We start from the raw sequence: 12506 nt of genomic DNA, 5'->3' as shown, positions 1-12506 counted from the left end.
TTTAACTAATAGTGAGGACCACAACCAAACGTACTTCATTAGTAAGAATATCTCGGTAAAAGGTAAGTAGTAAAATTAGTTTTGGTTAAAGTAAAAAATAAAAAAAAAAAAAAAAAAATTATGAAAAAAATCTATTGGCTTACTCAAGTATTCTGGATGTCTGGTATCCAAATGGTGTTTCAGTTTCGTTGGTTTCACGCTCACTTGATAATGTTGAACAACAAAGAAAAGATAGTGGCAAGTCATTATTTCTACCACCACTTATAAAAACATACTTCAAATATTCATCACAATACTGTCGAGTCAAAGAGGTTTTTGTTTTCTTTGATACCAATCTGCACATCACTTAAACGTTCATAATTAGGCCTATTATTTTCACTAACTTCAATTTCACTAGAACTAAGCTGCATTTGCACATCACTTGAGGTTTTCTTGTGTGATGCACGTTTCTTTAGCCATCTATTCATATTGGAGAGGGGTCTTCTTAAAAATGAACCTAAAAATTTTTTTAGTTTGAACAAACTAGTAACAAACAATTCTCTCTTCTCAGAAGAAACTGATGCTTCTAGCACCAGCCACCAGCAACTTCTCTGCTGCCACTACCAGACGCAAGACTCTGGTCTTGCATGCCTGTCAATTTCCATTAACAGATTAAGCAAATTTAACACATTTGGAATAAAATTCCTAAAACTTTGGTGTCGAAGAACCGGTTAACTTGAATGAACAAATGGTCCTTTTATGAGACACAGACAAAATCCCTTCTTTGACCTTACCTGCAGACAGGGGAACGTGTCTCGCTAACATGTGGTTTAAATTTACGGCATTTCACAAGAATCTCAAGGTTATCAACACCATAAAACTTAATCTTCGGCTCTCTAAGTTGCACTAAGTGAGAACACCTTAATTCCTGATGGACTGAAGGTATAAAGGCAGCCGTCAACTTGTGAATTTTATAGTTTTGTAGCCTTAAGTACAAACTTTCACTTTTCCTTCCTGTTATATTAGCATAGTTGAAATACTGAGAAATCCAAATTAGATGAAATGGAAATATAAATTACAATGTATTTGAAAATATTAATTTTATTAGAATATATTTACATTAACTGATTTAATTACTATTTTTTTTTTTTTTTTAATTATACAACAATGCTTGGAGAAAGTTGAAAAATGGTGGCTGGTAGTGAAAGGGTCAAAATTAATTTAATTTTTTTAGTTTTCTGCAGACTGCCTATTTTTTTTTTTTTTGATGGACCAGTACCGGGTCACGAACCAGACTTTGGAAAATGCTGAACTTAAGAATATATTCCAAATTTTTGCCTTTACATAAAAACATGTCCTCCTACCATAATGTGGGACGTGATCCTAATTCTGGATGACAAGAAATTTCTCCATTCAAACCAAATTCTGCATGATTAGTACTTTGGGTTTTGTTTCCTGAAGATGCAGTATATCCCAAGACTGGTCTGGGACCTTCAGGAATGTCTGTCCAATTTTTCCAACCAATGGATGCTAAAATTAAAATCAATAATGAATTATCATTCATATGTGACAAGAACTTTTATATAATTCATGTGTAAACATAACATACATGTTCATCCTATCCATACAAACCAAATAACAATTAAACTTAAACTTCAGCATGTTGAAAATGTCAAGGTTTAATCAATAGAACTTTTTTCCCCAACAAAAACAATCAACTTTCATTACAATAAACACAGTTTATTTTTGAATTTTGAAATTACACAGAGAAAACAGGGTTTCCATTTTATACAAAGAAGGTGGGTTAAAAAGAGCAAAATTACAACTACAACACAACCTTATCATTTCTTTTCTACAAATTCTCTTTCATAGTGACCCAAAATCTCCTTATTTATAACTAGCTCTATACATTTATAATGCTTTAATGTTTTTATTTACTATACGTCTCCAAATGTTATGATATACAACATATATATTCACAATAAATCTGATCCATTGAGTGTATTCACCTAATACATAATAAAAAAAATACATACAGATAAAAATAATTTATTAATTAGAAATTTTCCTTTATATTAAAACTAAATGAAAATCACCTATGAGAAGTTGACCAGCAAATTCTTAAGTTTTCTATAAGTTGACAAACCCACATTAACAAACAGTGAATCCTACTTTAAATGTAAAGATGCATTTTAAAAAACAAAACGTTTGCATACCTTCTTCATTGTTGTTACTTCCTCCACTACATACATTTGCCCAGTCAGAGCCTAGAAGATTTAGAGGACTTGGCTGAGGGCTCAGGCTTGGACTGGACAGAGTACTACAAGTACTGTTACTTCCAGACATACAAAAAGCTGGAAAAAAAACAAACATCTGTCTTACGTTAGATTCCTTTTTCTTATAGAATAATTTTACCAGGAAATTGCCCTTAATAAAGAAATATAGGATCAAGAATTCAGTAAGATTTTGATGATTGTTCTAAATCATAGATATCTACATGTTGCATATCACAGCTTCAATCACACATCTTCATTTTAACATAAACATCACATTTTGTAAATCTCAATATAGCAAATAATTGAAGCCAATTTCAACTTTATATCTAAATATTCTTAAACATTTTAATATTACACAGAGTTAGTTTTTCATTAGAATTAAATGCAACACATGTGATATACCTTCATCTTAACTGGTATAACTTTCTTGTAGTTTGAAATTAACTTTTAATGCTATTTGTTTATTTTAATCTGTTATGCACTCTTATACTAAGAGCATAAATTTTATGTGCTATCGTTTTTCCTTTTCTATCTATCAGATCTCTGTATGGTGGCTTCACAAACTTCATATATCATGAAAAAAATCCTTCCATAGTTTCATAAGCTACATTGAACATTTTGACTCTTGCTTTTGAAGTTAACATTTTCCTAATCTGAAAATGTATTTCTGATAGAAATCATCTCCACGCTCAAGAATTCTACTTCCCTCACGCATCTGCCTATGAAATTTGCATGCCACTAGCCTTGAGCTAACTCCTGCCTAAATTCATACGTTTAATGTGAACTCCACTGGTTCGTTCATAATGACTCCATCAATAGGAGAGCAACACAACCTCCATGCACAGCAACTCCTCCTAAGCACTTGCAGTCATGATAACATCGTTCTTAGACAAGGCAAGGAAAAAGAGGGGCACCAGAAGTGGGGAAGTCGGGTGGGAATGTGAGTATATGTATTAGAAATACATTTTTAGAGTAGAAAATGTTAACTTCGAAGACAATAACTCACCTCCATTCAAGAAGTAGAGCAGCTGGTGCAAAAATTTACCAAAGTAACCAAGTGGAGTGTGACACCCAATGGCAGGAGCTTCATAGGGGGCACACCCGTGAAAGACTGCATTTTGTCTCAATCAAGGTATACTCCTCACCCAAGATGATAGGGAGGAAAAAAGTGAAATATACTGAAGGTATGAGCAGAACGTGATCATGAAAACCAAGCACTTGCATAAAAGTTGTTGGTAAGTCAATGTATACGGTATAGTAAGGGCTTGATCAAACTAACTGGACAAGCTCTGGCTGCAGAAGCAGGCCACCGTACCTATTTGAGACAGGACCCATACTTCACTGACTGCATCATCACCATACTACTTCTCTCATTATTGTGCTAAGCCCAAACAGTGAGGATTCTCCATGGTCCATCACCCCTGCAGCTAAGAACTGGTAAGTGGCAAAGGTCTCCTATGCTTCACTTGAAGAAAAATGGGCAAGAAAATGTGTTGGGAAGACCCAGAGAAGTTATCAGATTCCTATCAGACCACCAACCAGAAAGGTCTTTTAGTGGAGAGAGTGCAATGGGTGACAGTAAATCCCTACTTTTAAAACCTGGCAAGCACAAGCCAAATAAGTGGGCAGTCACTTCCCTGGTGATGGTTTTGTCCAGGCTAGTCCATGAAATTGGTATGCTCTGGATTGGGCAGTTGAGTAAATTTGTATACCATGACAATACTCAAGTGATTGTGCAGAACACCCTATCTCGCAATGGGCACTGGTAGATCCAGTGAATATGGGCTGTTTGTTATACTGGCTTAATGCAGATTTTGGGAATAAACATACCCTAGGAGGCAACACCAGCCACCTGGTAGAATCCCGATTGACAGGAAGGGAGAGAAAGGAGAAAGAAAAAACCCCAATCTCAAAGATGGTGGGCTGATTGAAAAATGGCAACTGGGAGGGGTTGAAATCTTGCAGGAAATGAAACAGCCAGATGAAGATAATGAGCAATAAACATGTGGGGAGTCGTCCACATGCCTGCCTGGTGGAAAGCAAGAGTGAGACAGGTGACAACTCTGATGCAAAGAAATGAGAGATAGCCTGGGAGTATCCACAACCAGAGAAGAATATACCAACAGGAGGAGTTGATGGACCCATCCTGTAAGGGTAGAAAGATAGGGGTCCATGTGTAGAAACAGGTGATGGCAGGGATCCTGAAAAATAGAAGTCTGTGATAAGTAACACCAAACAGGACACAGGACTTGATCTGGGTCTGAATGATCATATAGGCAAAAAGACAGGGAGGCAAGACAGAAATTACAGTTACCTTCCCACAGCAAAAGTGTCAAGAAGGAAAGACAGGTCTAGGTAAAGGAGCATACAAGTTCAGTGGAAGAGAGTGCGAGAAGCACCAATAGTATAAACAACTGAATGACAGCAATCACGGGTGAGAAGAATGAGGAAATAAACTTTGAGAGAGAGATGGTACAAAGAGATAAAAGCCAACAGCTTGAACAAGGCACATGTGAAAGAATGCAAAACCATATTAGGGTCCCAGTCAGGCATGAGAGTCAGGTGAGGAAGTTGGTGAAGAATGAAGGAGTAGAACAGAGTGAAGGGAAAGAACATACCCCATGGTACCAGACAAAGGTAAACGTGGTGAACAAAGCTGCCCAATAACTAGCAATGGTGGAGACTAACAAACCATGGCCAAACAAAAAGTGAAAGAAAAAGAAATAAAAATGGTAGAAAAGTGGTTCACAGGAGGACAGCCAGGAAGAAAGGAGTGGCAGATGGACCAACAAGGAAAGACTCTCCACTTTTGTTGAAAGACAGACATGGTGGAAGGGCAACAGGAATGTGACAAGAAGACTGCTACACTATCAGAGAGTTTAGCTGACTGGCAATGGATCTGACAAATCCCACACATGAAGATGGAGGGATGATACCCCTCAAAGAAAAGGGAAGAGTGAAGTTGAAGAAATAGATCGGGGACACTGGATAGAGGAAAGGTGGGTTTGGATAATGAGCAAAGAAGCAGGGTAAAACAAGGCTGAGTTGGCCAAAAAGGTGACACCAGTAGGACCCAACAAGGAGTGTCATATATGAAAGTAAAGACCCAAGGGAGGAGGCGAAGAGGAGGATAGGCATATAGATAAAGGTGAGACAGTCCTGGCTGAGAACATCAACAGCTAGAGCAAAAGGATGAGGAACAAGGGACCAAAAGAAAGGACACTTGGAGTTGAGAGGGTTTACTATTATGTGCGTATCCTTGTACAAAAACATTTGCTAATGCTTTTTTAGAATTTTTGCACAAAACTAGACAAGGGCTATCTAGACAGCCATTCCTAATTTTCAGCTGACAGACTAGATGGAGGCAAATTGCCAGCAATATCCACTGCCAACTCTTAAACTACTATTATCTGGTTGAAAGTAGGATTTAACTCTTACAATACATTTAGAAATCCAAAGTAAGGAATGCCTTTTTGTAACAATATGACACTAACCATGAATCCCCATAATCAGTGTGAGCATATTAGCCACTAGGCTATGCCCTGCCCATTAATATAGCATTCAGCATTGTTAATTAATATATATATAAAATTAATCATAGTTAATTGTAAATAAAAATTAAATTATTTAATGTATGGCTTATTTAGATCAGTCACCTTCACATAATTTTATCCACCTGTGTAATTAAGTAATAATTGTATGTAATATTACTTATTATTCTAGAAACTTTTATAACAACTAAGTACTTAAGTAATGTTGTATTGTAATACATTATAAAAGATATTACTGCACCTTGATCAGGGATTCCAGTCATCAGCAATTCATACGGATTTATTCCCAATCCATCTCTAGGCAAATAGCTTGGATTATTAAACAAATTGGCCATTCGAGTTGAAAAAAAATTACCATAAATGTTGGGAATATAGTTCTGTGGAAACTGGTTATAGATATTTGAGACAGAATTTGCTGCCAATAGCTGAGACTGGTTGGCTATCAAAGTAGAGAGGAGTGATGAGTTAAGAGGCAGTTGAAGATTCTCGATATTGTTCATGAGAAAATGAGGACTTGATGGGATATTACCAGTAATGGCAGTTTCTTTATTTTTTTCTAAAAAAACAAAAATTAGCCAGCTATTAAAAAAAAGATACTGGGTGAGAGAGTAATAATAATGAAAATACAAACATTTACTTTATGCTTCATCATAAAATTAACTAAATACAGTGTTCAAAAATCTTAACTCTCTCAGCACGGGCTCAGTCCCAGGAACTAACCTCTTAACCATTTTGTGCTTATTATAGTTTTCATGCCATAACTTTAATTAGTAAGCACATCTTCATGACATTTTGCAAATTATAAGTAAACATTACAAGGCTTTTGTACATAAGGTATCAAATTTTTTCTCGTTATTAAGTATTAAGATTTCTTAACTATCCAACATGCAAAGTAATTTTGATTTTAAGATTAAAAATACTTTTATGCATCAAAAAAACTTTTAAATTTCACATGCAAAATCTTTATAACCTCCATATAATGCTTTGTTAGAAAAAAACTAAATTTTATCTGTTACTTTCACTAATGTACCTCTGTACTGGTTGGGTCAATTTGATCAACCCTGTAACCACCATAAAAAATTAGGAAATAAATATAAATTATGCTTTTTTCACTCTAGAATGATTACATATTATAGCACAAAAACAAATGTTTAGACTAAATAGCTTAAATCTCCTATTATATATATATATATATATATATTTTTTTTTATATTTTTATCATAGTGACCTTTCAAGCCATGTCTGGCTATCATTACAGAAGCCGCAATGACTCAACACACATGCACTCATGTTACGATATCCAAAAATATAAAAGACTTTACAAAGTGAGTCTTGGCTGCATTTTAGTGGACTAGTATTTTGTAAAATAAAATCACATTTCAGTTATATTATATATGTATATACATTACTATTTACAAATAGGTATTTTAAAAACTTATTTTTCTTAAAACACAGAACTGTAAATAAAGAAGTGTAGCAAACAATTCTCTTCTAGTTATGAACTTTGTACTCGTTTGCTGCAGGTTGCCAAGCCTTGTCAAATTTTACATGTGGAGGAACCAAAAACCAAAATTCATATATATATATATCAATACCATAGAATTCCACTATAATTTATCAAGCTTAGTAACTAAGCTGTATTTGGGTCTAAAACAAACATGAAATTTCAAGCTCACTAATGTCTTACCTTACCACTTGAACTAACAAAGAAAGAAGGTTTGCTGTCCAAATGTTTCAAAGAGCTTGAGAAAGCCACTAAGGGGGGGGGGGGGCATTCTGGGCTTTTGATTATTTACACGCACATCATTGGGGCAAACTATGTATTTTGAAAAATTGAAGAGGTGGGCAGGGCCACCTTAATTGATTCAATAAATATATTACTATCTCAGAAAATAAAAAAGACAGGGGGTTCTTATTTTACATTCTAGCTTGTAAATATCAATAATTTGAGTATCTAATCCGTAAGAAACTATAGACTTTGTATTAGGACATCACAAACATCTAATTTGAGCCAATGCTGCATTCAACATACCATGCGACACACAAAAATTGATATTTATTATCTATTTTTAAATTATTCAAAATTACACAAATAAACTAACCAAATCTATTAGTCATACACACCGAAATAAACATCAATAATAAAATTCATTAAATATGCATGTTATATATATTATTGTTCCATTTAAATTTAATACCAGAGTAATAATTCACATAATATTGTTAGTAGTGATAACTTATCACAGGTTTGATTATGTAATTGTTTATGTCATTTGTTGAGAACTAATGTCACATTACTTGAATCTTCTGAATTTTTCTCAATGCTTTAAGTGAGTATCATTATACCATGATGTTTGACTTTCATTTGAATACATTATTTAAAAACAAGTGGATAGTGTGATGTTTGTTTATTGTTCAAATTTATCACTAACAAATCACAGACACCTACTATAAAGAATCTGGCCCTATAAAAACCTGACAATACAAGTAAGCTTTTTTACTGTTTAGAATTTTTTATATATATAAGCACAAAAGACAAGTAACATGTCTACATACATACACTGTAGATTTAGCAAAATAAATTAACCATGTAGGATTACACACACACACACACACACATATCGTAAACAATGAAAACCAATACTTTACATGAGCATGTTAACTAATCCTTCAAATTAACAAAGAAAATTCATAAATTTACATAACTAATGGAGATAAGTGATATTTTGAGATATAGGACATAAAAGAACAGTAAATGTATTTACTAATTTGTTGTTAATTCATTTAGACAAGATTTTAGATGTCACTTTATTTAGTGCTCCTATAAAATACAATCAGAAACATTTTTCTTACTTCATTTCAAAATTCTAATACGTACCACTAAGTACTCTACTGATGTCTCTCAGTTGGTTTTGGAGATTCAAGGTTCCTCCAGTGAGGCCTAAAGTAGACATCAAAATGGGATGTGCTCTAGAAAGAAAGTGCTTGTCACAACACAAAGGTACTGCTGACTCATCCAATCCAAGCAGCTGTCTTCTAACTTCAAACAGAGCTCGAGAATCTTTCTCTGATCCCCGTACCACAACCGACTACAAGTTGCACAGAATAACTTACAAATCACAGTAAACAATTTCTTGAAATAAGTAAAAAACAAAATTACATATATAATTTTTTATACATATACATATATATAAAACTGCAAATTGCTAGTATTTTGGAAGTATTATGAAAACGTTTGAAGTGCACAAGAAGCAAAAACAAAAATTAAGACCAACTGAGAATTACTAAAGTCTGTGGTAGAGATTGCATCCAATGAAGCTGCAGTTCTTAAAAAATTTGTGTACGCATGCACATACACACACGAGAGAAAGGAAGAGAGCACAAATGCTATACTAAGCTTTTAAGAAATTATAATACTATCAATTTGAACTTTTATAATCAAATATTGTGAGAAGATTATCAGCAAAAAGAACAACTGACACTTAATAACATTAATATTTTTAAAAGCATAATTTTTAATGATTGTCAAGTAATGTTGATTTATCATTAAGATTATTAAAGAATTTAGGTAAGATCAGGGAAAATTGAAGGATTTATTTCCAACCTTGATCAATATTTTTGTTTAATTTCTGCCTTCGTGTCTTTCTACTTGTGAAAGAAATCACTTAAAACTTGTTGGGTTTTTTTGTCAGATATACAGAGTATAATATATCTTGTTACAATATTTTACCAGGTTAACCTGGCATCATCATCAGGTACAACAAGTACAAGGAATGAAGTTCTAACCTAGGTAATACGAAAGATTGTAGAAAATAAGGTAACGTTGCAAATGGTCACACCATTAATGCTATTTTTTCTATACATGAGGAATCTTGATCATAAAATCAACTGGAAATCAGACAAACTAATACACAAAACTGGAAATTATGCCAAAAGAAAAATTTTGAATGTTTTATTAATCCAAAGGTTCCCAAACACTACTAAAGGTTAATTTAAGCTGAACCCCGTCTCTAGCACGATATGCCATTAAGAGACTTGGAACTTCTGTTACAAAATAAAAAGTGTATGTGTCTCTCTCAACAACCATTTCTTGGATAGAAGATACATGACAGTGTCAAGAACTTTATTCAAGTCATAACAACAAGTTTTACATAACAGAGTACTTCCTTAATTAATTATTTATTTAAGCTTTACTTTGTTTTGTTTTTTTTTTTGTAAGCAACAAGTACTGTTCTGAACTAAAACAAAAACATACCTTACTGTTCTGTCTTGGCTTGGGTCTGATTATGATGTTAACTTTCAGATATTCCATGAGTTGGTGAATAAGGGCTGATATTAAGTAAAATATTTCTGAATTAATTCCAATAAATTTAACTTGTATGGTTATTTACTTAGTATTTGGTAACAAAGAATGCAGTTAATATTAGTGGCTAAATAACTGAACAAGCTATACAAAACTAAATCTACCACCGTCCTTGCACCCGCTTCTGTACTTATGCATAATGACTTAAACAAATTAAGAAAGCTTAAGCATTAAAAACTTTGAACAATTATCCATTATTACTTTTAACAGCAAAAATTATATATATATATATTAAACACAAGGTCTTCAGTGCACGTACACATGTCAGTTTCCCCACTCATACTCCTAATATTTTCAAGTGGTATTTAAAGTTATTTAGTGAATATATCAAGCATTCAACAACATACAAAATAGGAAAAAACTAAATTAACAACATTCTTCATACATGTTCTAAAACCTATGTGGATAACTGTACAACAGAAGAAGCCTCCCAAGAAATGATACAATAAAATTAAAATTTCTAGTACCTGTGTTTAACTCCTGTCCATCTTTCAGATCAAACATAAGAACTAGAGGAAGATAGCCCTACAAAAATAAGAAATTTAATTTTCTAGTTCCAGTATAAATAGTCATAGAAATTGTCATTAAAGTGCTTGTGGTACACATGAAAATGACAAATTGTCATCCATTTTTTTTTTTCATTCTTAGTGCATTGAACTAACAGTAGTTCATTATCCAATTTTTGCGAGTCGACTGGAAAGCTGATACAGCCACCCCCCACCCCAAAAAACGAATTTGTTTTGTCAATGTAAATAGGTTTGCTCTAAAGCCTATACTGTAGGCAAACAATTTTACATAATAAAGTAGAAAAGTCAAACCAGATTTTTGTATAAAGAGAGAAAACCTGTGCATAATTTATTCCTCAAATACTTTAAGCTGCAAGTTAATTTTATAATGTCAGCAAATATTGATAAATATTAAGGTACTTACAACTTTTCACATGGTGACAATGACAATTCCTAAATTTATGAAAGCATGTCAAAAGAAAAACACAAGCTGATGAAGCTGTCAGAAAAATAAAATCTTCAACATTGCTAGTAATAAACAACTTTGATACTCAAAAATTGTTTGTAATAAACCATCTGTTTTTATGTTCCAGCTCCCTGACATTTTGATAATTCAAGTTCATGAAAATTAAGTTGTACAATTCAAGGTAAAAATAAATATTATCCATTTTTATTCTGTATCAAGTGAACATTATGCAAGTTTTCATCCACAATACTGCAAGATCTTAACTAATATTAATGATGAATAATGTTAGCAAATAAGAGCATAAAAAATGATTACATACTTTAAACAACTATAATTCATCTGTTAAACTAATAAATATTTTTTTATGCTACATTTTGATTTAGAAAGGTTATTCGAATTGATAATTTTTATTCTGTAACTCACCATTAACTCTTGCCAGGCTACATATATAGCATCAATTACACCACTGATTATCACGGTAGAGGCACGCTGCACACGAGTAACCAAACTCTCTGTTGATTCAGATAAACCAACTGTGGAATCAGGGAAGGTTATGAGTGCACCTGTTTGCTGCATTATTGTTTGCACATTTATTCTGTTTCTCCCCATGACAAAACTCTGGTTATGTGGAGGTATTTCTATATTCAGTGTTACTGGAAATATTGTCTGTGGAATTATAAATGAATGAAATATGAAATTTCTGTAACCAGAAAGTAATAATAATAATAATAATAATAATAATAATAAACATATTTGTTGAGAATAATTATACAATTGTATTTTAAAATATAATCTTAAAAAAAATATTGCTAATTGTAGAAGCATGAAATAATAAAAACCAGAAAACTTTACAATACTGTAACTTAGACATCTCTTCAGGACTCACTGAATGGCAAGTATTGATACAGTATAGATTCCTCATGCTGCAAGATTGCATTAATAAACAGAAAGATGAAATTTGAGGAAGCATGGAAGTGCATAAATAAACAGCTAGAAGATCTCTGAGGGTTTGTTTGTTTGAATTTTGCACAAAGCTACACGAGGGCTATCTGTGCTAACCATCACCAATTTAACAGTGTAAAACTATAGGGAGGGCAACTCTTTTACCAATGAATGGTGGGATTACCAGTCACATTATAATACCCCCATGGCTGAAAGGGCGAGGATATTTGGTGGGACAGGGATTTGAACCCACAAACTGCAGATTATGAATTGAGTGCCCAAACCACCTGGCCATGCCGGGCCCTAGATATCTAAGGAAGCACAAAAGCTGGAGGTTTAGAGTATGAACTACATAAGAAATATTAAGGTAATGCTTATAGTTCTATCCAAAATCTTTTACTATTTCATTTCTTTTATAAGGTC

At 33.2% G+C, this 12506-nt stretch overlaps 1 protein-coding gene across 3 annotated transcripts in view; it reads right to left on the bottom strand.

Moving 5' to 3' along the window:
- The window catches only part of LOC106478808 (protein bicaudal C homolog 1-B-like), a 56987-nt gene that overhangs the window by 18854 nt on the left and 25627 nt on the right, over positions 1 to 12506 (bottom strand). For all 3 annotated transcript variants that reach the window (XM_022382487.1, XM_022382488.1, XM_013939378.2), the window contains 7 exons: positions 11565 to 11807; positions 10637 to 10694; positions 10062 to 10135; positions 8685 to 8895; positions 6048 to 6362; positions 2196 to 2333; positions 1344 to 1509 (listed from right to left, as the gene is read on the bottom strand). In XM_022382487.1, the coding sequence (XP_022238195.1) occupies positions 1344 to 1509; positions 2196 to 2333; positions 6048 to 6362; positions 8685 to 8895; positions 10062 to 10135; positions 10637 to 10694; positions 11565 to 11807 (1205 nt within the window). The remainder of the gene's footprint in view (positions 1 to 1343; positions 1510 to 2195; positions 2334 to 6047; positions 6363 to 8684; positions 8896 to 10061; positions 10136 to 10636; positions 10695 to 11564; positions 11808 to 12506) is intronic.

Source organism: Limulus polyphemus, unplaced genomic scaffold (assembly GCF_000517525.1).
Source record: "Limulus polyphemus unplaced genomic scaffold, Limulus_polyphemus-2.1.2 Scaffold252, whole genome shotgun sequence".
Classification (NCBI taxonomy): domain Eukaryota; kingdom Metazoa; phylum Arthropoda; class Merostomata; order Xiphosura; family Limulidae; genus Limulus; species Limulus polyphemus.
The sequence above is the reverse complement of the archived record's forward strand: the minus strand, read 5'-3'. Positions and strand labels throughout refer to the sequence as shown.